This window comes from Nycticebus coucang, chromosome 16 (genome assembly GCF_027406575.1).
Source record: "Nycticebus coucang isolate mNycCou1 chromosome 16, mNycCou1.pri, whole genome shotgun sequence".
NCBI classification, from domain to species: Eukaryota; Metazoa; Chordata; class Mammalia; order Primates; family Lorisidae; genus Nycticebus; species Nycticebus coucang.
In genome coordinates this window covers 13,653,003-13,680,314 of record NC_069795.1, presented here as the reverse complement: position 1 = coordinate 13,680,314, position 27,312 = coordinate 13,653,003, and the positions used below count along the sequence as shown (strand labels likewise).

The following is a 27,312-nucleotide window of genomic DNA, read 5'->3' as shown; positions in this document are numbered from 1 at the left end:
AAGTCTAAGTCTTACCCAACTCTTCCCCAGCCAGTAGAGGGTCATGAAGAAAATTATGTCCCCTAGAGAGAATGGAGAGCTACATTTTCTTTACAAATCTGAATGGCATGCGTGTTAGGCCTGAGACAGACCCCAGCCTTATGAATCACCCCCATGTTCACACCTGTGCACAAGGGGACACTTCCAGATGGACACTTCTAGGTCCCTCAGGCTACCCAGAGGTACCAGGCTCTGAATTAAGCTCTTTGTCCCTAATCCTGCTTTCCTTGATCAATAGCACCACCATCTAGCTACTCAGTCACCTAAACCAGAAGGTGCTGTCCTCGGGAGCTGGGAGCTGTCCCTGCCCTCCTCCTTACTCACCCTGCACCTCTAAGGAGTCACTGAAGCTTGGGGTTCCAGTCCCATTATCTCTCCACTTTCTTCCAGTAACGGCCTTATCATGTCTCCCCAACGGCCTCTTTGCCTTCAGTTTTTTACCCCAAACCCCTTGCATCCACCCACTCAGATATGCCAGTGCCTGTTCTCCCTTCCTGCTGAAAACTCCTAGAAAATTGCTTTTGATAACAGGTAGTAGAAATCTGGTTACATGGTTTAATTAAATCATGTATTCTTGTTGTGTGATGAAAGGTGCCCGGATAAGCAGCATACTAGCCACGATAACCATTAGGGATTTCTTTTGCTTGTTTGTTTACTTGTTTTGTTTCTTGAGACAGAGTCTCACTCAAGGTGCCCTGGAGTTGAGTGCCCTGGCCTCATAGCTCACAGCAACCTTAAACTCTTGGGCTCAAGCGATCCTCCTGCCAAAGCCTCTCAAGTAGCTGGGACTATAGATGGCCACCAAAACGCCTGACTGGTTTTTCTATTTTTAGTAGAGATGGGGTCTTGCTTTGCTCAGGCTGGTCTCGAACTCTTTTTTTTTTTTTTTGTTTTTTTTTTTGTGGTTTTTGGCCGGGGCTAGGTTTGAACCCGCCACCTCTGGCATATGGGACCGGCGCCCTACTCCTTGAGCCTACTCCAGGCGCTGCCCTGGTCTTGAACTCTTAAGCTCAGGCAAGCCACCTGCCTCGGCCTCCCTGAATGGTGGGAGTACAGGTGTGAGTCACTGTGCCTGGCCCATTAATGAGTTCTTATGAATCTTACTGCAATGCCATGTGCAGTTACAGCATAAAGTTATACAATTTCAAGATTCTGATGTAATTGGACCTAAGCATAGTGTTCTAAGAAAAAAACACCCTCTCCAGGTAACTATGGTTTGCAGCTAAGTTTGACAAACACTGCACCCAGGCCATGAGCCTTTGATTTGCTGCTGAAGTTTACAGAGAAAATCCAAGATGATTCTTGAGGTGCATCAGAAGCCAGGCTGGAACTGCTAAATAAATTAGATACTGTATGACACTCGTCGTTGCCAAGATGATTAAACATGCAGTGAACTTTCAATTATAGTTGGCAATTTCCAATGCCAGGCTGTTACTCCTGCTTACTAACAATTTTTATGTTTTTTCCTCTCTCACTTTAAAAAATTCTCAGATACTTCACGATTCTATTCACTTACAGTGTTTCTTTCTTGGCAACAGCTTTCAATTTTTGTTATTTACTTACATTACATGTATGCAGGTAGGTCTAGCTACTCCACTTTTTCTAATTTGCTTCCTAGTTATTAGTAAATTTGTTTTCTTTGAATTAAAAACAACCCTCTTTGTACTTTGCTTCTGCTGTATTTCACCTAGCTCTGGCATTTTTCTATAATTCATATGAAAAATATGATGTTTGGGGAGGACCTTGGCACAAAGGCCTTGGTGATAATCCCTTGTGACATGTGACATGAGGGAGATTAAAAGCAAACGATCTATTTACTGACTACAAAAAGAAATCGCCTTGGGTCAGAGAATAAAAATAATTTAGAGACAAAGTTGAGCTAAAGGGGGAAAATAGAAGAGAGAGCCCTAAGAAAGGAAGAGGAGGAAGGGGAAAGCATGGAAATTCAAGACTGGATTTCTGTTCAACCTTTTTGCTCACTCTTTAACCACAGAGGTCCCTAATCACAGATTTCATTCTCAGGAATGCTGGAATGACTCATTATGAGCTGCTTAGTCATCTGCACCTGCTGCCATCTGATTTGAGGGGTCTGCTGCACCTCATCATTCCTGATAAAATCAGACAGTCTCTCCGGGCTACACATGCCACATTCCAACTGTCAGCATTCAGTCACATCCTGGGTTTGAAGACAAACCAAGTTCTTCTAGGATTCTGTGGATCTCCTTCCCTCTCCTTCCTGCTCACCCCCCTTCCCCCCCCGCCCCCCCCCGGAGGGAGCACAATTCTGTTGACTTCTTGGAGACTCTCAAAGGAATTGGCCTGGTATAAGAGTGAACTTTTCCAAAATTACATGTCTGAGTCCAATGGTCACACCCCAGTTTGAAACACATGGGCCTTGTCACTAGATTAAGAGGAGCTCCCCAAAGACACAATGTCCAGATGGGAATGAATAGGCCTATCCTAACATTTGCAGGGCTGGGACAAGAACACGAATAGAGGCCCTCATCACCCTATACTGAATATTTAGATGTAATAAGTCATGATAACACAGCTAAATAAACTCTAGCCTATCTTCCCACCCTAACAAACTTACCTTCATACACACCTGGAATGTAGGTTCTAATTTGGAATTCTGGGACTTCTTTGGGTTCTGTGTGGGGAGGTGGCAGTTGAAGCTGGGCTGCCTGCCCAGGCCTTTCTTCCTTTCCCCACCCCTGTCTCCTAGACAAAGGGGAGGGGCCTATCTTAAGCCCAGCTGTGTGCCCAGGGTGGCACAGACTCTCCTTGGCCTGTTCAGGATCCCCAAAACAGGATCAGCACTATTTGGGCAAGGAATTCAAGGGTTCTGGGTACTCAGTGTCCTAGAACTGTGGGACTCAAGTGGGGGAAGATTTGGCAATGTCTGGAGACATTTTTGGTTGTCAAGGCCTGGGGGCACCTAGTGGGAAGAGGCCAGGGATACTAGTTGGTATTCTATAATGTACATGACAACATCCACAACCACAACTATCCCCCAATGTCAGTAGTGTCAAGGTTGGAAACCGGGCATTAGGCAGACACAAATAACTGTTAAATACTGCAGAGTTAAATTCCTGGACCCTGTTCTAGAAGGAGAGATGAAGTGCCGGGTGGGAGCACATTTCTGGCTTCAACAGATCCTTTTCCCCATAGGAGATCCCGCCTGAAGAGGGACAGAAGAGGGCCCCTCTCAAGGATGGGGCCTGGGGCCAGGGACCTCGGAACTCATCTAATCCTGCAGGACACGAAGGCCCTCCATGTTCCCAATAAAGAGGCTGGCCGGTGTTTGCCTGAATATCTCAAAAAAGGAGTGACTCACTGTTCCAAGACAGCTCTTTTTATCTGAGGACTGCTTCCTTGTCAAGTTTACACTGAACTGAAATCCACTTAACTTCCTGGGATCCAAAGAAACTTTGGCCTTGGTCAAAGGCCCTTGTTCCAGCATTTGTACTGTTTATGTAAACATCTAGCATGTACCAATTACATGGAGAATACTAGTAAATACAAAAAGCAAAACTGCTGATACATACATACACTTTCTATGTATGGTAGAAAGGATGATAAAAATGTGAATGGTGTTTCTTTGATAGAGGCTGCATTAGAGTTCAAGGGTCTAAATAAATTAATGTGTACCCCAAAGGTATGTGGCTGGAGCAGCTTCTGTGGCTGCTGCCTCTTCTTCTTCTTTTTAGACAGGATCTTGCTTGTTGCTCAGGCTGGAGCCCAGTGGTGTATCCTAGCTCACAGCAACCTCAAACTCCAAGACTCAAGCGATCCTCATGCCTCAGCCTCCGAAGTAGCTAGGACTATGAGACCATGCCACCATCAGCTAAAGATCAGCTCCTGTTCTTGTTTCACATTAGGCTTGAATTAAGCCTCGATATTTTGCCATCCTCAAAGCTAAATCCTGCCTATTGAGTAGCAGCAGGGAAATGCAGATTCTACTAAGAGCTTGTAGGGTGATGAGGAGCATTTAAATCCCACACAGCAAACAAAACAGAAATCTCCAGGAGACCTACCTTAATTCCCTTTGGTCTGTCCATTCTTGGCCCCTGAGTCTCCTTGTGTCTTGATGTTTCCCTTTAGGACACCTTCCTCTTTTGAGTCAAAGTAGTTCTAGCCCTTGCCTATAGTTTCTGTACTTTACTAGGCCTAGAAAAAAAAAAGATGCCGGTGAAAGCACATGTAGTGAGAATAAGATGGAGTCTTTCTTGCTAGGGAGGACATGACACAGCTGGTCTGGTTGATTTAGGTCCTGCCTTAGCTTCACCCCCTGTCTCCTGTTCTTACAGTTTTGTAAATTTAGCCCCCACCCTAAAGGTGACTATTTTGAGTAGTTTAGGTGGATTGATTTAGGAGGTTAACTTTTCTTTTTTTTTTTTGTAGAGACAGAGTCTCACTGTACCGCCCTCGGGTAGAGTGCCGTGGCATCACACGGCTCACAGCAACCTCTAACTCTTGGGCTTACGCGATTCTCTTGCCTCAGCCTCCCGAGCAGCTGGGACTACAGGCGCCCGCCACAGCGCCCGGCTATTTTTTTGTTGCAGTTTGGCCGGGGCTGGGTTTGAACCCGCCACCCTCGGCATATGGGGCCAGCGCCCTACTCACTGAGCCACAGGCGCCGCCCAGGAGGTTAACTTTTCAATTGAAATGTTGTTTTGGGTCATGATTTACACTGATTATTATTATTTATTTTTTTTTTTTTGTAGAGACAGAGTCTCACTTTATTCCCCTCAGTAGAGTGCCGTGGCCTCACACGGCTCACAGCAACCTCCAACTCCTGGGCTTAAGCGATTCTCTTGCCTCAGCCTCCCGAGCAGCTGGGACTACAGGCGCCCGCCACAACGCCTGGCTATTTTTTGGTTGCAGTTTGGCCGGGGCCGGGTTTGAACCCACCACCCTGGGTATATGGGGCTGGCGCCTTACTGACTGAGCCACAGGCGCCGCCCTATACTGATTATTATTTACTATGGGTCATGGCTTCGGCTGATTATTGTTTAAGATAAGGATTAACATGGTCTTCACTTTGAACTTTAAATGTATAAAACTGTAAAGCTGGAAATGGAAGAACAGAACAGTCTTGGAGAGGCTACTCTCACTGTTCTTCAGAATCCCCCACCTTCTGACAGTCTGGTGGATCTATCCAGGTCTCTGCATATTGGCTGGCAGTGACAGGCCTCGGGACCCTCTTTCACTAGAGACCCCAGCAAGTCAGAGGCCTGAAAGTGAGGTCCCAGATGAGCAGCATCAGGGACAGCCACTTGGGAACAAGTCAGGAATGCAAGCTCTGGATTCCCACCCCAGACCTAGAGGCAGAAATGCAGAAATCAGAGGTCTACCAAGCCCTTTAGGTGAGTCTAATGTAGCTTGGAGGTTAAGTGAACCTCACCTTTTTTTCTTCTGGCAACAGTTTGGCCACTTCTGTTGTTTTTCAGGTACCACTGTGAGGATGGAGGATGAACACTATTCTTCTATTCCCAGCCCTTGTGGTTTACCAAACTATTCTCCCAACAAAATTGTGCCTTATGGGGATGGATGGTTAGGAGATCTTATTCAAAGAAAACTTAAGCTATACTGTTGGAGACAGATACATGTTCACTGTAAAATGTTTAATCATACGCACTCCTGAAAGGTAACTAGTCTCCTACATATTTTTCTAGACATTTCTGAGCACACAAGTAAATATATGTTGACACATTTTTTAAAAAAACACTAGTCTGCACTGTTTGCTCATTGCATAATTTTTCTTTTTTTTGAGCAGTCTCACTTGTGGCCCTTGATAGAGTGCTATGGTGTCATAGCTCACAGCAACCTCAAACTCTTGGGATTAAGCAATTCTCTTGCCTCAGCCTCCCAAGTAGCCGGGACTACAGATGCCTGCCACAACGCCCGGTTTAGAGTTGAGTTCTCACTCTGGCTCAGGCTGGTTTCCAACTAGTGAGCTCAGGAAATCCACCAGCCTCGGCCTCCCAGAGTACTAGGATTACAGGCGTGAGCCTCACAGCCCGGCCCGGCCATGCATAATGTTTTTGAAATATTTTCCTTGTAAGATAATTGCTATTTCTTTCTCCAGTTGTATGAAGGTACTGTAAATTAACCATTATACCCTTCTCCTTGAGTGTTGTGGCCTCTCAGTCACACGAAAACACAGAAAACGCGTAGAAGCCAATCAGTTGCCATTTTGGTATCTGCACAATTGCGGCTTTGCCAAACAGGAAACATACAAAAAGAATACCGAATTCTGCTAACCAGGTAAGTTATACTATGCCAAGGTCTCCTAAAATTGCAACGGGGAAATGGTGGGGCCAGGAATGGAGAGGTACTGGCTTTACACACCTCAAAGAAAACCTCAAAGCAACACAACAAAAAATGAAAACTACAAAAAGCATCCATCTTGGTGCGTCCCGATTTCTAAATAACAAATGATACTCTAGGGCTAAAGTCAATCGTAAATAATGACGTTCTAGACAAAGTGACTTCAGATCTTCAAGGCGTATCACGTATAACTCATTCACCCAATTTCGAGCACTACAATCGGGGCACTAGCCCCTTCGGAAAAGGAAGTCATTTTTTTTCCTTGCGTTTCGGGTTTCTAGACTTTTCGCCGCCGCGGGGCGGAGGGAGGCTGCGGCGCACGCGGACCCTTGGCCCCACCTCTGGGCTGTCTCGGCCACTCGCGCCCTGAGGCTGCCGTAGGGGGCCGGCTGAGTACGCGGGCGGCGATTGGTTCCGGGCCAGGGTGGGCGTGGTTGGAGGACCGAGGTTTATAAGCTACCGCGACGCAACTGCGCGGGTTTGCGCCGCCATCTATTGCGGAGGTTCTTTCTTCTCTAGTTTCTCGAAGCCCAGAGCGGCGCTTGTGCCCCGTGAGACATGACGATGAAGGCGGTGTGCGTGTTGAAGGGCGACGGCGCAGTGCAGGGCACCATCCACTTCGAGCAGCAGGCAAGGGCTGGGGCGGAGGCCCGTGGCGGGGCCGCCAGCGGCGCACCTGTGCCGGTAGCTGGCAGCCGGCCCTGCCTAGAGCCGCCCTCGTCACGCCCCCAGCGCGCCCGCGCCGCCTGGTCCCCCCTGGCTGTGCGGCCCCCGCTAAATGCTGAGTCACCCTGCGGGCGGGGCGCGGCGGGGCAGGGCCTGGGCGTGGGCGAGAGTGCGGGAGGAAAACGCCAGGGCCTGCTGGGCTGATGCACACTGTGGCGGCCTTGGAAGGTTGTGGGCGGGCTGTCGCTTAGGGGTCGTCCGGCCGGCCCGGAAGCTTGGCGTGTTTGAAGCGGCCGTAGTCCTTGTCTGTTCTTGCTCCCGAGAATCCCGCATTCACCGAGTTACGTGTCCGAGGCCTGTCGGGTCCTTTAGATACGGGGTGGCTGTCCGCCTATGCACTGTTGCATCCCTTATCCTTCTGGGGCTGCTTTTCCCCAACTTAGTCTCAGGTCACCGTTTTTGTGCAGATCTCTTCACTAAAAGTGTTTTTTAAGGTTTAAAGGGGCTGTGGAAAACTGTACGCAACAGGGACCATATGTGGCACTTCACAGGCAAGTTGGCCCTTGTTTTAGGTCATGGTCAGGCTATAAGGGCAGAGATGACGGCCTTGGACAGAGATCTTTTTCCTCTTTTGTAGTTCCAAAAGCCAGCGATCTGTTTTGTTGGAGACTTTCCCGGGCAATGATTCTCAACTCTGGGTGACAATACACTTATTTGGGGGAGCTTTGAAAAAAATTCAGATATCAGGGCCCATCCCCTAGACCAATAACATCAAAATCTGTCGCAGTGCAGTCTGAGGATTGCTATTTTTTTTTTAAGTTTCACTAGTGATTTTAATGTGGACCCAGGATTGGCAACTGTTGTTTGAGGACGTGGGTGGGGTTTGGATTTTGAAGTTAGGAGACTTGGGATTTCCATTACGTCGAATTGGCACTTAACTCTGTTATTGGAGCATTTGTTCAACCAGATTCTCTATGAAGTGGCTTTAAGATTGTTCTGCCAATAGACAAGATGGTGAGGTGATCAGAGACAAAATTTCTGAACAAATCTCGTAAAATAAAGTACATAGAAATGCAATAATACTGCAAAACAGATGAGTTGGAGGGAAGGTACTTGTAGGACTGTCCTGAGAACCTTAAGGTGGTCACCAAACTGGTGGAAAATGGTTTATTTAGCTTAATCATGAGAGAATATATAATAATATGAACGAGATTGTCTTTCAAATGGTGTACAGACTTGTGAGAGGACAGAAGCAGTAGTTTGTAAGTGTGAAATTTATGTGAAGAACTACTTAGGTTTGATTTTAGGTTTTATTTCATTGGTGTCCACATTTTCTGGAGAAGGCTCTTAGGCATTTGACTGCATTTTGGTTGTCTTGTCAGACACATTTTGCTGCCTCTTCTCCCACATAATTCACCAGTCCTGTATTGAGCGTGGATCCCCTCCCTCTGGCTTTTGATAGGCCACGTGGGCACCCTTGGTCTTTCCACCTTCTCCCAGCAGCTGGTGGTTCCTTCTTTTAAACTCTAGACTTTATCCTGGTGATGTCCTTCATACCTCAGACAGACACTTGGGTAGTTAAGTACTATAGCTTTCCAGATACACAAATATAATCAATTGACTACATAAACTATGCTTGGTTTGACCTATTTAGGGTTGAAAAATTTTAGATTAGTTGCCAACTTTTAAAAATAAAAAATTTTTTAAATTTCTAATTTTCCTGGCTTGTCTTAAAAAATTGAGAGATCTGCTGATACTGAACTTTCATAAGCCCAGGACAGCACTTTGTGCTGGAGCATTTTACATTCCTTTTTGCTTCTCAGGCCTGTTTACTCCTTTATGGTAACAACTTGGTCCCCGTAGGGTTTCAACCAGCTTGCTTTTGAACAACTATTTGCAGTATGCATTGCCCCTTAAATGGAGGTTGGAAAGAACCTGGTCTTTTTGTGTTTTCGTGCTCTGTATAACACTTTTTTTTTTTTTTTTTTTGTGACAGAGTCTCCCTATGTTGCCTTCTGTAGAGTGATATGGCATCACAGCTCACAGCAAACTCAAACTCTTGGGCTTAAGCGATTCTTTTGCCTCAGCCTCCCAAATAGCTGGGACTACAAGGCAGCCACCACAACGCCTGGCTATTTTTTGTTGTTGTTGCAGTTGTTTAGCTGGCCTGAGCCAGGTTCCATCCTGCCACCCTCAATGTTATGTGGCTGGCACTGTAACCACGGTGCTACGGCGCTGAGCCTGTATAACACATTTTGAGGGACAACTACTTGAGTTTTTCCAAAATTAAGTATTTAGAAGAATCATAGTTTAATATCTCTTACCAAAAAGAAAAAAAAAAAAGACAGCAGTTATGAAGATACTTCCTTTGGAGCCAGTGGTATTTTGCAGTGGGAGGGCAAATCTGAAAGGCTAATACCTCTTGGTAGTATTGGCTTTGTCTATTTGAAAAAAAACCAAGCGGCTGGACAGAGTGGTTTATACCTGCTATCCTAGCACTCTGGGAGGTGAAGGCGGGTGGATTGCTTGATCTTAGGAGTTGGAGACCAGCCTGAGCAAGAGTAAGACCCCCATCTCTACTAAAAATAGAAAAACTAGTCTGGTGTTGTGGCGGCACCTGTTGTCCCAGCTACCTGGGAGGCTGACACAACAGAATCTCTTGAGCCCAAAAAACTGAGGTTGCTGTAGGCTATGATGACCCCGGGACTCTACCCAGGACAACAGAGTGAGAGTTTGTTTCCAAAAAAAAAATAAATAAAATAACAAACCAGACTAAAAACAAAGACACTAGAATGTGCATTACTGTGTGGTGCTTAGGGATGTGTGCCTTCTTTCAGTCCTTAGGTCTCTTTGTATTTAATGGTTTCTTAGGAACTCCTTTGATTTCTGCGTGTAGCTGCACAGCACCGTCACCCATCACCCTTTCCTGCCTGGAGATTCTGTTCAGGATTTTTATTGTCTTTCTTCTTGTTTTGTTAGAGTGGAAAGGTTATCTAGGTTTCAGTGCCAAAAAAGATTTTAGAAAACAGTACCTCTGGTTAGATTAGAATTGGTCCTCCCGGGCTGAGTTGGATAGGATATTTTTGGGCTACTAATTAAAAATATTTATGAAGGGAACTTAAAACCATTCACTGAGGGAACAGTGGAGGATAGCGGTCCTAGGATAGCCGGTTGGATACTTCCAGGGTGCCTTTTTCTTCTTTAAGGCAAGTTTGTATGTTTGCCCTGTAGTAGAGCGGCTGCTTGAAGCAAAAGCAAGGGGCTAACGAGGTAATAGTAATACACCTTTTGGGTTAAAAAGGACACACATGCTCAACATATACAAATACAACCTAGTCAGAAGTATTTACTAACAAACAAGTACTGATTTATATTACATATTTTTTGTAAAAAAGTCAAGACCTACAAAGTACATGAATCAGACAATTTGGTACTTACTGTTTTTTTTTTTTTTTCTTTCTTTCTTTGGAGACACACGTCAGCCTGGCTCATAGCAACCTCAAATTCATGGGTTCAGCCGTCTTTCTGCTTCAACCTCCTGAGTAGCTGGGACGACAGGCACTCACCACAGGCCAGGCTAGTTTTTCTATTTTCAGTAGAGACAGGGTCTCGCTCTAGCTCAGGTTGGTCAGGAACTCCTGAGCTAAAGAGAGCCTCCTGGCTTGGCCTCAGGTGCTTTTAATAGTCCTTAATCCCACTGCCCGAGCACAGTTGAATGTTTGCTAGAGGCTCACTGGCAGGAAAGCAGTGGGCCTAGGATTCTGATTCCCAATTCCATGTTCTTTTCCTTTTATTGTGTGTGGTGAAGGTAAATCAACTGTTTACGTTATTCAGAGGCATATGCTCTCTCAAACCTGTTGTACTTCTCTTTGAATGAAGGGAAATGGACCAGTTATGGTAAAGGGAAGCATTACAGGACTGGCTGAAGGTGATCACGGATTCCATGTCCATCAGTTTGGAGATAATACACAAGGTGGGTGTCTTGCTGCTCTAGGGACCCATGCCTGTTTAACCAAGTACAGCAAATAAGACTGAGTAGAGTAACCCCTTATACATTAAAAACCCACAATTTTTTTTAAAGGTCATGTTAAAATGACTACTAAGATGAACCTGAGGATAACCACAAAAAGGAGAAGTTGATTTTTTTTTTTGTTATGATTATGGTCGACTGTAAGAAGTTAAGAAAAAAAAAAAGAAAGTTGTTAAGAATGAAAAAGTAAAGCTCGTTTCTTACCTGTGATAATGATCCCAGGTGTTTGTTACCTAGGGTTTAAGGGGATTTCACAGGGTCTGTTTTTATTTGCATTGTGTTGTATAAAGACAGATAGCTCCACACTCCAACACAGGATCCTTAGGGAAGAAGTGCCATGCAAAAGGCAGGTAGCAAACTCTTGGTGCATTGGAATAAGTTTCATTTTTTTCTTTTTTTTTTTTTTTCAGTTTCTGGCCAGGGCTGGGTTTGAACCCTCCACCTCCGGCATATGGGGCTGGTGCCATACTCCTTTGAGCCACAGGTGCCACCCTGGAATAAGTTTCATTTTCAACCTTTGGGATTAGAAGCAAGTTAAAAGTTTATGGGTTAAATTGCATTTAGTGATCTTTTGTCTTATTTGAACCACAATCTGGACTTTGTGTTTATGGATTTCTTATGATGAGAACTTTATTCATTTTACTAGAACTTGTTTTTAATGTTCTATAATTTAGTTCCAAATAGTGATTTAATGACCGGATTTGATCCATTTCAGTAATTAATAATAGTAACATTCCCAAGCAGCCAGTTGCTTCTTGGTTTGGGAGATGCTTGTCCTGTAGCTTTGACTAGCTGAGCTACTTTCTGTAACCTGTCTTTCTCCCTGCGTGGGACTCCTGGGGAGAGTAGGGCTGCTGAATGGAGAAGCTCATGTCATGGACTTCCGCACTGTGGAGGTTGTGTTCTGTGTGAATGGCATCCTCTGGCACACGGGAGTGCTGTTTGTATGGGGTGCAGTTGGAGTGCCACCCCCTGGAGTTATGTGAGGCAGCAGCCTTGGCCCTTGGACATAAGGTGCTGTGTTAATGTTCTGCCCACACCAAGTAAAGGCCACAGACCAGAGAGCTGCTTGGTACTTTGTTGCTGGAGAGGTAAGTTTTTTGTATTTAAGGCATTGTACCTTCTTGAATACTGGGATCATAATCATAGGATTTTAAAAATAGCAGTCTGGTTCCTTAATTTTAGAGCAAAGAAGCCAAAGCTGACTTTGTTAGTGTCAGACTGTAGTTAGAACTTGTCTCTACTGCCTGCCCACAGTGTTTTTATACCAAGATGCTTAGCCCAGTGCTTTCTCCAAGTGCAGGTTTTAGCAATAATGTTTTTTTTTAGAACGTATTTGGAGTTTTGATTCATAATTTTTTTTTTTTTTTTTTTTTTTTTTTTGGTAAATAGGCTGTACCAGTGCAGGTCCTCACTTTAATCCTCAATCCAAAAAACATGGTGGGCCAAAGGATGAAGAGAGGTGAGCAATAAGCTGCTCTTGTTGTAACAAAAGCAGTGGCTTTATGGAGTCTGTATGTATACTGCTTGTAAACTGTGTGTTAAGATAATTGAGTGTTCTCCACCAATTGGTTTTGAATTTGTTGACTCCCATAGAACCCTTTATCCAAAAGTGCTGGGATTTACTTTCTGGGCTATTGAGTTGACAAATGGGGACACTTAAAACGATTTGGTTTTGTAGCATTTATTGAATATAGAACTAATACAAGTGCCAAAGGGAACTAATACAAGAAATGTCATGAGTAACAGTACTGTCAACCACTACCAAATAAATCATCCTTGTGAACATGGGAACCTTCTGCAGATAAAAATATGACATAGACCCTAGTCAAGACTCCTTTTGTGGTTTTCTGAAAGCCTTTCAGGGAAATATTAGATTTAAGGACAGAGATTAGTTTTTTACATAACAGGCCTTGAGGGCATGACTCTCTTAGCTATGCCAGTAATTAACAGGCATAACTCAGTAACTCAAAGAGTTCACACTTTGGTACTTTACTTCTGAAATTAGAGGTATACTCCCATCCCATAACATTTCCCCAGAGCATGCATTACTTTATAAACATGAATCCTTGTTTGAAGAGTTGTGTCTAGAATGTCTAGCTATTTGTTTCCAAGATTTTGTCAACTCTGTAAAAGCGGGTCTTATTTGATATATACTAGTAAAAATTATACCTTTTAGCCCATCCTTATGTACTTAGTCAATTTTTAATTTAGTTCATGAACTCTACTGATGTTAAGTGGAATCTCTCCTAATCAATCTGATGCTTTTTCAACATTAGGCATGTTGGAGATCTGGGCAATGTGACTGCCGGCAAAAATGGTGAGGCCATTGTGTCTATTGAAGATCCTATGATCTCACTCTCAGGAGAACATTCCATCATTGGCCGCACAATGGTGGTAAGTGTTCATAGTATAAAGGATATGTGTAACATTTCTCCTGATTTAGTCATGTATCTTTTTAGGCCTTTATGAATATTTCTGTACTGTTTTCTAAAGATCCAGACAAATTGTAGTTCAGATTAGGAAAAGCAGTTCATGTGAAAATGAACTGTTTTTATTGAGGCCAGTTAAGATCATTGTTTTGCTAAGATCAGCAGTAAAAAGCAGGTTACATTTGGTCATTATAGATCCCAATTGGGAAAGCAGTAGTCTTAAATTTTAAAATAGCCAGATTTTCTTGCCACAATTCACTTTCCTTCTTGTACCTAAAACGGAACATTTTGTTATGTATACAATTTTGAATGGACTTGAGTATTAATGTCCATTCCATTCTTCAGGTAATCATTACTTGTTATAATTAAGAGAATTGGTTGCCCCAGTTACCCTGCTGAGGTACATCTGGTTCATGCAAAGTAATATAGGCTCTTCCTCTGCCTACTCTTGGGGGACAGTTAATACTCAGTAGTCACTTCCTTTCAGTTAACACTTTATCCTTACAATTGTCTTTAGCTATAATTGTGAAGCAGGAAAATCAAATGAGTTCATAAATTTTAATGGACAAAATTTAAAATATTATTGCTAAAGCATTTAAGATAATTTTATGATTACTTCTTACTTATAGGCATGACATTTTTATAGTTTTTTGGTTCCCTTTCACTCCTTTCTTTCCAAAGCAATTAAAGCGCCAGGAGTAAACACAAGGATGACTGCTGTAACTAAGGTTGCCGTAATTTATCATGGAGGATTAAAGTAGCATGTGGTAGCCTAAAACAGTTTTTGGGTTTTTAGTATTTCATTTAGAGATGGCAATACTTACCTAATGTATAAAATTAATGTCTTTATACCCTCAAGAAAAAATAGTAGTTTCTACTTTCAAACTACTAGTTTAAATGTACTAGTATTTCTCTGTAGTAGTGGGATTAATGTTATTTTTGTAATATTATGAGGTTCTTAAAAATCATTTGGGTATTAGAAGAAGTGGTAATTACTCAAAGTTCTGTGTTCTTAAAATTTTTTAAAGGTCCATGAAAAACCCGATGACTTGGGCAAAGGTGGAAATGAAGAAAGTACAAAGACGGGCAATGCTGGAAGTCGATTGGCATGTGGTGTAATTGGGATCGCCCAGTAGAGATTACCAAGGATGTGGTCTGAGTCCTAGTAACTCATGTTATCCTGCTAGCTGTAGAAATGTAACTTGATAAACATTAAACACTGTAATCTAAGAGTGTAATTGTGTGACTTTTTTTAAATTGCTTTGAGTACCTGTAAAGAGAACTGATTTATGATCACTTGGAAGATTTGTATAGTTTTGTAAAGTTCATTATCAATTAAAATGTCTGTTTCAATTTCTGTATTTTGCCACTTAATCACAGATGGGTACTAGGCTTAATTGTGTGAATTTTTTCCATTCTCATTCAAGCCTGACTAAACACCCTGTGTGGCACTTATTTTGAGCCTATTAAATTTAGCATGCAAATTGTAAATTAGCTGATACTCATTTGTATAGAGCTTGAATGGAGTAATTTAGTAATATTAACTCTTTCATAGCATTGTATTTTAAAAGTGTTTCAAGTGGGACCGTCAAAATGTATAAAAGTTTAACAGCTTCTTGCTAAAACTAACCCCAATTTTGAATTTAGACTAATAGGCTGTCTGTTGTTTGCCAGCTTTAGGTTGAATTCCCTTAGTCATTCTGATTCACGGAAGTACCTGCTTATTTTAAAAAGTAGATATTCTAGTTTAAGAGAGCCCTGGCAAGTTACAACCTCAGCTAAGAGTAAGATTACTGTATCTACCAGCCAGAATGGCATATACTCTACTTTGGAAAGTATAGGTTGACACAGTCTGTGTTCATATTAGCCCTGTAAAGAAATCTGTAGAATTGGAAGATGAAACCAAGTAAATGTTTAATTGTGGGTTCTGGCCATACAAAAAAAGTACGAAGATGAAGCTTTATACACCTAATTAATGTGAATATATATATACCTGTGAGAATACTTCTAACTGAAAAAACTCAGGTTTGACTGGGTAACAGTTTAATTGAAAATTGTATGGGTGGCGCTGGCCCCATATACCGACGGTGGCAGGATGGAACCTGGCCTCAGCCAAATTGCAACAACAAAAAAATTGTAGAATATTTCTGATAAATGTTCTCAAATGTAATTCATTTAGGAGATGAAACCATAAAACTGTGATAAAGATCAGTATGTTCATAGTAAGTGGCTAAATGAGCATTCAAGTAGAGAACTTAAAAACAGCTTTTTCACTGATGTACAGTGGTGCGTATGTGTGATAAGTGTAGGGACTCACTGGTGACCTTTCAAAGCCTTAAACCTTACACTACCTGTATGTATAAATAGGGTGGTCTCTGTATTTTCAACTGGAAATACAGGCTGTAAATCCTTAAAATCCAGATGCTGAATAATCAGATGTGTTTCTTTTCAGAAAGTTACCCTTACTATTTTAAGGAGAAGTTCTATATAATTCAAGTCCACAGATACAAAACTGATTTTCTCTCATTTTCTAAAGGCAGGAATACAAGAACATTGCCCTAGGTAGTAAATACTCCCCTTCAAAAACAAAGGTCTTGTTGCAGAGTATTATTTAAATAAAGTTATAAAGTGGCTTCGCCTGAGGATAAAGGGCAAGAAAAAAATTAAGTGCAGAGCACACTGAAACTAGGACAGTTTAAGAATGTTATTTAAGAAAAAAGCTTCAGCAAGGCCACAAAAACTTGGTTAGTGTAACGTCTTGGCACTGCATAAGCAGTTTTGGCTTTTCTGTACTATTTGAGATGCAGGCTTGATTCCGCTTTGGATGTCTTCATATGGTAGTTCTGGAAAACCAAATGTTTTTCCTAGTTAACCTAACAATTTTAAGCATAAAAGTAGTACTTCATGTATGGCAAAAATCTCAGAGACTACCTCTGCCCAGCAGGGAAGTTTTAAAAAACTGGTAAAGCAAGATTTATAGGAAACAATAGGTTGCATTGAAGTCCTTAAACATAAAACAAGACCAAAAGCTTCTAGGTTGCAAATGTTAACCTTGATTTCTTTTACCCCTCTGAAAAACTTAATGGCTGGTTAAACAAAACATGCAACCTTCTAAATAATACTCAGGCAACCATGTAATTTATAGTACAACCTGTAACACTGGGGGCTAATCCCCCCCCAACAAAATCTCTTTACAAGTTAATGAGGGCAACATTTATCATAAAGCCAATGGAAAAAAACCTTGATTGAACTGCAGATACAAGCTTTCCAATTAACATTAAAACTTTTACCTTATGACCGAAATTCTAAAACTCACAGTATTACATATGAAAGAGAATAACTACATAGAAATGTCTATTTCATAAACAAGTCTAATTTAGACTCCAATACAGTATCAACAGCTCAAACTTTGATGGTGAACAATCCTTTTCCACCTCAATGCAGTGTAGGAAGAATAGCACACATTAAAGTTTGTTACGAAAATAGAGTTTATTAAAAACATCCCTATTGTGTTGAGGAGCTTTCACCGTTACCTTGTTTTAAATTAAAAAAAAAAAATAGAGAGCACTTCTAATTTTGATTTGTAAACTTTTTAAAGTCAAAACTTTTAAAAAGTTACAGCAAAAGGGGTAATATTTATTCATATCTTCAGTATTTTTTGTTATTTTGTGGCTATTTTTAAATAGAAGGGAAGCAATCAAATTGCTTACAATGCCCCACCAACTACCGTGGGGCTGTGATATAGCAGGAGCAAATATAATACAGCATCTGTACACCTCACGCTCTAACTCCAGGAAGTGTCACTGTCACATTTTGACAAATTCCAGTCACTTAGCGAGGAGCCTCTGCTGCTGAGCCAGAATCCTTTTCAGGTTCAACGGATGAGGTAGCCTCAGCAGGTAACTCTTCAGAAGGTTTTACAACTGTGGTCTCAGACTCCCCCTTACCAAGTTCTGAAACAGTATCTACGTTTCCCACTTGGCTAACAGGAGGTTCAACGGTTTTGTTACCACCTGCCCTGTCTGTCCCCTCAGGCTTTTCCTTTCCTCGGTTTTCTTCCTTCTCTCTACGAGACTCTCTATCTCTAGAATCTCTCTCTCTGTCTCGATGCCCACTAGAGCGTCTATTTCTCTCTTCCAAGTCTCTGTGCCTGTCCCGGTCAGGGCTCCTCCTTCCCCACTCTCTCCTTTCACGATTACTATTATCTCTATCATCATTACGGCTCCCATACCGTTCCCGGTCATTTTCCACCCTATTTCCGAAAGATCTTCTTCCAAACCTCTCTTGGTCTCTACCTGAATTGAACTGCTGCCTGTTATCATTTCTAAACTGCTGTGGCTGCTGCTGGCTTGGTGGAGGCTGCTGCGATGGCGGCTGCTGCTGCTGCTGTGGCTGTGGCTGTGGTGGGGGTGGCTGCTGTGGTGGTGGCTGCGGCTGCTGTGGTTGTTGCTGTCTCCCCTCTCTGTCTTCAGGAACCCCTGGGCCTGGCCCCGGGCCCCCGAGCCCTGGCATTCCACCAGGCCGAACAAAGGGGCTGTGGGGTGGAAAGGGACCTTTCATTCCATGAGGTGGAGGCATTGCAAAGCCCCCTGGTCCTGGTGGCGGACCTCTGTGCATCATGTGAGGTGGCATGGGGCGAGGTGGCATCAGAGGGAATCGCTGTAGGTGAGGTGGAGGCATTCCTGGAGGGCGCTGAAGTGGGATGAGGCCAGGTCGGGCACCAAGAAGACCAGTAGATGGTGCCTGGAGCCCAATTACAGGACCAGGGGCAACCCCTTGAGTGCCTAAAAGACAACAAAAGCAAAATGTAAATACTACAGAAAACAGCAATCCATTGTCAGCTGGTTTAGCTGAAAATAAAGCATAAAGCAAAATGAAAATCAAGTCCAGCATCTTCAAATGTCATGCTTTTTGCCAGGCTACTTGCCAACAACTCAATGTGAGGGCCCACTAATAAGGCAGGCAATTAATTAAAGACTAATTTTTTTAAGTATCTAATAGAAGCAGAGACCAAAATAAGCTGGAAAAGAAAATTTTAAAGGTGAGGGCAATTTCTGAAAATAGTTGTCAAAATCTCCTTCTGTACCCTTAGAAACTGTTTCACCACTGCAAATACTCAAGAGGAGCACACAGGTTCAGTCCTGACGACCAACATTCATGATTAACAACTATTCAAGCCGAGTGAACCGTTCTGCAATACACACAATCTTGCAAAACTTTACATTCCTGTTCTAGGTCTTAACTGGACTTACTACTAGAAAAAAACAAGGTCACTAACCTAGAAAAACCTAGAGGAAGGTCTCTTTGATTCCAGGCTACACTCAGTCCACATTAAATCACCTCATGTAGTTGCTATGCAATATGCACCACTTTAATGTTCATAAAGCAAAGACCCAGACACAAATGTAAAGTTTATTTTTACAGTTCCTTCTTCAAAACATAGCACAATGTGTAACTTGTTAGGCCAACATTACTATTCACGAATGCTGAATGTTCAGCCATTCACCTTCCATCCATTCTTCCAAAGGTGGCAAATGCGATAAGCTCGTGATGCTGAAAGTAACTGATTTGTTGGCTTTATTTTCACATTTACAGAAGGGTTTGCTCATTGTAATCTGACAGTCACACAAGTTCAACACCCCATCATTTAAATCATATGGGAAAGAATTAAGGATTTGTTTTGGTTCATCACTTAAGTAACATAAAAGCACTAGCATCTCACAATTTATTTCTTTAAAAATATAAAATATTACAAGGCAAATACTCTGACCAAAAGTTGTTACTCTAATAATGGAAAATGTTCAGATATATTATAGAATATGCTATTTACTTGTGTGCTGCAACGAGGCCCCTGAGCTAGTTATTAGGACATATCATTTGGCAATGGCAAGAGAAATGCTGTGACACTGACAGGAAAACAACCCAATGCTTCAGTACTAGTAAGTATTTTCATACCCTTTTCTTTCTCCGTATCATGTTAATTTAGGTTTACAACCTGAATCAACCTCTCTTTTCACCCACTTTTAGCAAACAGGTTCTGGAATGTTCTTAAATTTTCTTTTTTTTTGAGACAGTCTTACTTTATCGCCCTCAGTAGAGTGCTGTGGCATCACAGCTCACAGCAACCTCCAACTCTTGGGCTTAGGTGATCATTCCTGCCTCAGCCTCCCGAGTAGCTGGGACTACAGGTACCCGCTACAAGGCCCAGCTATTTTTAGAGACGAGGTCTCGCTCAGGCTCAGACTGGTCATAAACCTGTGAGCTCAGGCAAACCACCCGCCTCAGCCTCCCAGAGTGCTGGGATTACAGGCACGAAACCATCGTGCCCGGCCTTACTCAGTTTTTGCTACTCGAAACATGTGGTCTAATATTCTCAGAGCTAACCACTGAAGTGGATCTGAAAGTGTACATAAACCACTTTATAACTCTTAACACAAAGACTCATCAGCTATGGCATTTAAATAAAATAATTATCTTCTGAATGCTTAAAGAAAAATATGTTATTGGGCGGCACCCATAGCTCAGTGGGTAGGGCACTGGCCCCATATACCGAGGGTGGCGGGTTCAAACCCAGCCCTGGCCGAACTGGAACAAAAACATAGCCGTGCATTGTGGCGGGCGCCTGTAGTCCCAGCTACTCGGGAGGCTGAGGCAAGAGAATTGCCAAAGCCCAGGAGTTGGAGGTTGCTGTGAGCAGTGTGATGCCACGGCACTCCACCGAGGACTATAAAGTGAGACTCTGTCTCTACTGAAAAAAAAAAAAAAAAAAGAAAAGAAAAATACATTATGGTGAAATATAATCTTATAAGCATGTTGGACATGTGCCTCAGTATTCCGGCTTCTAAAATGGGCACAGTAATAAACACCTGCCACTTGTTGAAATCAAACAGGATAAAATACAGGAGAGTGAACTCAATGCTTGGCTCAATGCCTGGCTCAGTTAACTGCTAAAATTATTTCACACATCTATTTAGAAAAGTGACAACCTAACACTAAATATTTAATTTTGCAAAAACATTTGTCAATTCTGATAATGAAGCTCTTAATCCCTCCCCTTCCCCAATACTTACCAATAGTTTAAAACCAAACACTTTAGTAGTTGGGAAAAATGTAATACATTGAGCTTCCACATGCCAGGTCTAAAGTTGGGAAATGCTAACTACTCAGCAAGAGCCAGAAACTGTGAAATGGACAAATGAAGTGATAACTTTGTGTCTTCAGACTTTCTTTGGGAAAATCTCAGACAACAAACATACATAGGACCGTACCTATACCGTAGCCCTGATGAAAATAAAGCTCAGTGGTACACTGAAAAGTTCTTCACATCACTTAGTAACAACACACTGGGGCAAAAAAGCACATATCCTTTTGCTCTCATTTTTTTAAAGCAATAGTATAATCCCAACATCTATGGACTTTAATTCAAAACAAATGACAGAAAATGTACATACTTAGGTAGCCTCTTTTAATAGTTACCATTCACCTACCCCCCTTTGCAGTGACCATATATTGCCTTTATAATAAAAATTACATTTAAATAAAAATATATTCCGTGGCTGAAGTCTTTGGTAGGTTATCTAGCTGAACTTTTAATTTTTACTAGGAAGGCTTTATTAAGAAAGCTGGCATTATGCATGTGTCAATGGAACATATAACGAGTTCTCCAGGTCAAACAGGCATTCAAAGCAGTTCTCTTTTTTTGAAGTATGATGTACAACATAATTGCCAAGTTTTCCAGAGTTACAAATTTTAAAGAAACTCAATACAGGGTGGTGCCTGTAGCTCAGTGGGTAGGGCACTGGCCACATACACCAAGGCTGGCAGGTTTGAACCTGGCCTGGGCTACCTAAACAATGACAACTGCAACAAAAAAAACAGCCGGGCTATTTTTGGTGGGTGCCTGCAGTCCCAGCTACTTGGGAGGCGGAGGCAAGAGAATCGCTTAAGCCCAGGAGTTTGAGATTGCGGCGAGCTGTGATGCCATGGCACTCTAGCAAGGGCAATATTAAAAAAAAAAAAAAAAAGAAACTCAAAACATTTACAAATGTATTGAGTATAGACCTTTTACACTGACTCATTTAATGGGTTAAGAATATAATTCTTTCTTTCATGGAGTACAAAATTCAGTAGATAAATACACAATTTTCAATTGCTATATAAGGTGGCAGAAGTTAGCACCAAGTGATTCCAAGGTGGACCCGATAAAGATGGTGTATAAATCTGAGTGGGAGTCACAGGGATGTCCAACTTGAATCTCAAAGGAAAGGAAGAACAGGTAAGACAGGCAGGCATTACTGTTAAGAGTAGCAGCTTTTGGGTGGGCGCCTATAGCACAGTGGTTATAGCGACAGCCACATGCGCCGAGGGTGGTGGGTTCAAACCCAGCACAGACCAGCTAAACAACAATGACAACTTCAAGAAAAAAGTAGCAATGAATTGTGGTGGGTGCCTGTAGTCCCAGGTACTTGGGAGGCTGAGGCAAGAGAAATGCTTAAGCCCAGGAGTTTGAGGTTACTGTGAGCCAGGACGCCATAGCACTCTACCGAGGGCCACATAGTAAGACTCTATTTAAAAAAAAAAAAAAAACAGTGGCACCTTTTGAAAAAGCTGAGAGCAAGGTAAAGTAGCAAAGCACAGAACTGCCCTATAACAATTTTGGATGAAAATTGAGAGGACAAAATACAGACAGATGAGGTCTACAAGGCTGAACAAGTGAGTCAAGGCAGTTCAGAAATCTTATGCTGGCTGGGAAGGAAGCTGGATTCTGACCTGTAGTGATTCAGGAAACCACCAAGGAATTTTTAGCAGGAATGAACGATCCTATGATTGTTTTACAGAGATCCTTTGACTAGTAGTACACAGGAAAGCAAGGAGGAAAAGGCCTCTTGAGAGGTGCTACAGATGAAGGACACACCAAAGATGTTTAGTGAGCAGGACTGATAACCTAAGATGAAGGGGCACAATTCTCTGCTCTGAAAGAGTCGATAGAGGTATCAGTGCAGGAAGAGAAACTATTTGGAGACAGATGATAAACTCTACATAGCAGTACTGAAGAGTCAGAACCCCCTGGGCAACCTCTGTGGAAATGGGCTTAAGAAGTTGATTATTTACATACCTAGAGCTCAGAGGAGACAAGTCATGGTGTTAACTTGCTCAGAATACAGGCAAAACAAAAATGAACTCAGACCTGGGAAAACACACATTTCTAATACAGTAAGGTTTGGAGGTAGACCAAAAATGTGATAGCCTCAAGTTCTGTATTAAATTTTGAGGAAATACAGAAAATAGGAGCTTAACTCAAAAAGAGCAAGACTAAAATGAGGGTTTCCTATTATGATACAAAAAACAAGTTGTTTTACAATTAAAAGGTGAAAAGGAGATGGCACTGCCATCTACATCAAAGATATAGAGTTATGTACAATAAAGAGCAAGTATATTAAATGGCTCCGTGGGAGATGAGGGAAAGGTGAGGGTTGCTCTCATAGTTGGGAATCTAATGTTCACCTTGAAATCTCAGAAGAATTTAAATAAGGGATACAGTGAATATGTAAACACGACAGCTTTCTGCCAAGAAATATGGTACATGTCACCAAGACAGATACAAAACATAAGATGTAAAAGGTCTGATTTTTACTATAGAAGTGATCAATTTTTGCAACAGCCATTCAATTTCATTCATAGGGAATGTGAAATTTAAGTAGGATCTTTAAAGCAGGGATTTGCTATGTGAAAAGGTGAGAGGAGCGCAGGGAGAAATTGGGAAAAGGCAAGCAGTCAGTTCCTCTACTTCTCCACCAATAACTTTGTCTCCCTTTCTATCCTAGCCACTACCTATAGGGGTCCAGGACGTTCACCATTAACTTCATGTACTCTACTCCCCAACCCTCCTTCTCCTTTTTTTCCAGATCATTCTTCTTAGGAATCCTTTCCAAAACAATCTTCAATTCCACCAGGCTAATGCTCCCAATGTCCTTTACGTCTCTATGTCCCCCGCTTACCTGCCTCAGAGCCCATAAACCCTCACCATAGTTGCCTTGGACAAACCCCAACATTGGTTTAAAATGCAACTTTTCTACCTAATCTGTACCTGAACCTGCCTGGGGGTTACCCCACACCTCACTCATGCTAACTGGTTTCATTTTACATTTTTCTAACTACAACCACAAGGGCACCCTTAATTCTGGCCACCAATCTTACCTTTTCCTAGTTAATTTAGTCTCGTGTTCTATTTTACATGTTCAAGTTTTTTCTTTTTTTTTTTTTTTAGCTGGAGAACTTACTTTTATTTTTGCAGTTTTATACTAGGAAGTCAACATTTAATAACCCATTGTCCACAACTGATTTATTACAAAAATTTTAATCCTGAAATTGTACATAAATATCCTATGACTCCAATTTTTTTTTTATCACTCTCCTTCAAGTCTGAAGAAAATGATTAATTTATTAAGTTCCACAGACAGCACAGACCCACTGAAGTAACAATTAGTATGAAGTCCTACGCTCACATGAGAACTGAGAACAGCCAGTATCAAACTGGCCTGAAACCTGATTGAGTTCCTGGTTCAGGATACCTATAGTAAATTTTTAAATCCACACTAAAACACAAAATTAAAATAGGGTGTGTATATCTTGTTAAAAAATTTTCACAGTAAAAATTAACATTAAAATTTTACCAAATTTCAACTTTAGTGTTAATTAATCTTTCAAAATGCCTGATTAACTGTGAAATAATTACAGATAACTTCATGTAGTTTTTTCAAGTTTGCCCAGCATGTCAAAATGGTTATGGAGTATTACTTTTAAAATGTAAAAGTATGCTATACATATTGCACTTTTCTGCTAGGCTGGGGCCAGTATCTTCCATGGCAAGATACCAAAACTACTGAATAATACATACTTTAAAATCAATAGGTACTTGATTAATTTCCCTGAAATTATCAACATCATTACCAAAATCTTCCAGGATTTTGTAAGACTTGATTCCTTAAATATTTTAAAGTTAAACCTATTGAGGGGGAGAAAACCCTCATATACTGACTTTTTATGTCCTTTTTTGGTCCTTCCATGACCAAAGAACATTTTAAACAAATTATGTTCCATGTTTCCTGGCTTAATAAAAAGCTACAATTTCTATTATCCAAACTAAGTAATATTATGCTAATCAAAAGCTATTAATTTTGAAATGTCTATGAATGTCTATCTGTAGGTCCCCTTAGAACCTTTCCAAACTTCTATAGTCAAGAGATTTTTAATCAGTTATGTATTAGAATCAAATCAAACTTATTTTGCAAAAATAAAATCACTTCCCAATATGCTTGACAGAAACAAGCTATTCATTTTCATTTGTGTTCCATTGAAGACATTACTGAAATCTGTCCAATGGTTTATTTCCAAGTAGTCCACTACGGAATTCTTCGGAATGTTTTAAGATTGGCTGTAGCTAGAGTTCTGACTTCCATTTGGACCCTGCTCTCCTTCACTGTTTGAAGGTGGTTTTGGTTTCGGCATCTTACTAAGAATAGTTGCCATCTCTTTTCTCTCATCAAAATTCTTCCACTGCTCATATAGTTTTAAAATAACCCTGATTATTTCCAAAATCTTTTCCATATCCACAGAAAGCTCAGCAAACCACTGTCTGGCATCTTTCTGCTGTTCAACACAGGCTACATGTAGACAAGCTAAAGCTATCATGAAAGGAGGATACAGTAGGCAAAGATCCGTTCTGTAGGTATCATTCACTACCCTCCATGCGAGGGGAAACAACATGTCTTCTTGGCCATGTCCTGCACATACTGGAGCAAAGGTCTATAAGGATGATACACTATCAAGCAACAATCCATTAGTTCTAAAAGATAGAATTCACATTCTAATATATGGTTCATCCTATAAGGAAATTCCTTTGGAAAGGCATATGAAAATCTAGTTTTTAATACACAAGTAGCAGCAGAAATCAATCTTGTATTTGAGACTACTCCAAATTCCTCTACTTTGGATGCCAAAAACACACATGTAGGAGCCATTAATACAGGATCTATACTTTTCAGAGAATACCTGGCATAGAATCTCTTGAAATAGACTGTAGCAGTGGCGATAACCTGTTGTCTTAATTTAAGATGTTCACCTAATGCTTGGATAACATTTGTAAAAAATATTTGTAATTTCCAATATTCTTCTTCTGAGAGAAACTTTAAGTCCTTTTGGCGCTCCTTCAACAGATCCTGTTTATCCAAAATCCATTGCAAATAGTGGGAGCTCTGCCAAAAGTTCCCCGCCATGGAACACAGCTTGCCCTGATAAAAAAGCACCAGCCGGCGGAGCGGCCCGCAGAGCCACCATAGACACAGCCCGTCCGGTAACCTTCAAGTTTTTTCTTAATCCTCTCCAGTCTTCGCTGGTTTGCTTTGTAACTACTTTAGTAAGATAAAATTCACACAGCTTACAATTCACCCTTGTGAAGTGCGCAATAAATGGTTTACCATAGTATATTCAGAGAACTGGGCAGCCATCATGATCAACTTCAGAACATTTTCGTTATCCCCAAAAGAAAACTGCACTTAGTAGCCATCACTCCCTATTCTCTTCCCACCTTCCCCCCTTTACCCACACCAACCCACATAATCTATTTTCTGTTTGTGGACTTGCCTACTGTCAATATTTCACATAAATAAAATCGTATGTGGTCCTTCGTGACTGGCTTCCTTTACTTGCCCTTATCTTTCCAAGGTTCATCCATGTTGTAGCATGTGTTGATGCATTTTTATCATCAGGAAATCAGAAGAGTAGACCATATCATATTTATCCTAGTTGGTTTATCATTAAAAAGAGGCCTTTATAAAAAAACTTTTTTATCCACCTACCATCAAACCTACCTATTTACTGGACCTGTATCCGTATTACTCCTTCTGTGACCACGTGTTCCAAAGGCTAAGCCAGGCCTTTATTTGTATCCCGGATCCATCCCATCTCACCTACATGTCAGCCTAACATATACACCTTATTTCTTGCACCAAAGTTCTCTCTTCTACTGGATTCTCCAATAATAAATATCATGTGGTTTTGTCTATATTTAGATAAAAAATAAAAAGCTTCTTTACCCTTAATCAGATATCATCCCATTTTATACCCCTGTAAACCAAGGCTCCTCAGAGATGTTCAAAATCGTAATTGTATCCATTTCTTCCTCTCCCACTGTTTCCTGACCTGTCATAGTAATTGGGCTTTTGAACCCATCATTCTAGTGAAACCACTTTTCTCAAGGTCTCTAAGAGTCTTCCTTTTAAATACAGTTGACAAGTGCCAGCACCTTCTTGATTCACTGGTGTCCTCTGATGGTTCTTCTCTCCCTCCCTCTCCTAGGAACTCTTTAATTGGTTTTCTAGAATACCTCCCCCCATTCTGGCACCCTGGCCCACTAGGTGCACTTCTCACTTTGCTAGAGGTAACAGGCTCCCACTGGAGTTAGGCTATCTTGAATTCTAGCTCTGCTACTTGTTAACAATGTGACCTTGGGAAGGTTACTTCATCTCCATATGCTTCAGATTCCTTCATCTATAAAATGGGAATAACCTCATACGGCTACATAGCTTAAATAATTAATATATACAAACTGCTTAAAAGAGTTTCTGGCATGTAGAACTATGTCCATCTTAGCTCTCAGTATTCTCAATTGCTAAATGCTGGAGGATTTTTTAGGGTTGGCCCTCTTACTACCCTATTTACACTCTCTCTTTAGGTAATCTCACAAACTCTATGGCTTTAAATAATATCTTTTCAGAATTCCTTGTTTACTTGACATCTGCACCTGTGTATCAA

At 41.5% G+C, this 27,312-nt stretch overlaps 2 protein-coding genes and 1 pseudogene across 6 annotated transcripts in view; 1 reads left to right on the top strand and 2 right to left on the bottom strand.

The window, feature by feature from the left end:
• The first annotated feature begins 6,841 nt into the window (after positions 1-6,841).
• On the top strand, positions 6,842-14,728 carry SOD1 (superoxide dismutase 1). Its single transcript, XM_053564416.1, has 5 exons — positions 6,842-7,002; positions 10,918-11,011; positions 12,461-12,530; positions 13,348-13,465; positions 14,529-14,728. Exons 1-5 carry the CDS (start codon positions 6,931-6,933, stop codon positions 14,634-14,636), a joined length of 462 nt encoding a protein of 153 aa, XP_053420391.1. The 5' UTR covers positions 6,842-6,930; the 3' UTR covers positions 14,637-14,728.
• Positions 14,729-16,970: 2,242 nt separating this feature from the next.
• SCAF4 (SR-related CTD associated factor 4) overlaps positions 16,971-27,312 on the bottom strand; it is a 65,627-nt gene continuing 55,285 nt past the window's right edge. For all 4 annotated transcript variants that reach the window (XM_053564411.1, XM_053564415.1, XM_053564412.1 and 1 more), the window contains exon 20: positions 16,971-18,284. In XM_053564411.1, coding sequence (XP_053420386.1) covers positions 17,332-18,284 — 953 coding nt within the window. In that variant the 3' untranslated portion in view covers positions 16,971-17,331. The remainder of the gene's footprint in view (positions 18,285-27,312) is intronic.
• Positions 23,769-25,857, bottom strand: LOC128567279 (cyclin-C-like; annotated as a pseudogene). Its single transcript, XR_008374841.1, has one exon. The product of XR_008374841.1 is annotated as a cyclin-C-like (transcript).

Bases quoted from the DNA above. Each gene is read 5' to 3' on its own strand.
- SOD1 (XM_053564416.1), top strand. From the start codon at position 6,931: ATGACGATGAAGGCGGTGTGCGTGTTGAAGGGCGACGGCGCAGTGCAG. The intron at 7,003-10,917 runs GCAAGGGCTGGG...CTTTGAATGAAG, and splicing joins CCATCCACTTCGAGCAGCAG to GGAAATGGACCAGTTATGGT. The intron at 11,012-12,460 runs GTGGGTGTCTTG...TTTGGTAAATAG, and splicing joins GTTTGGAGATAATACACAAG to GCTGTACCAGTGCAGGTCCT.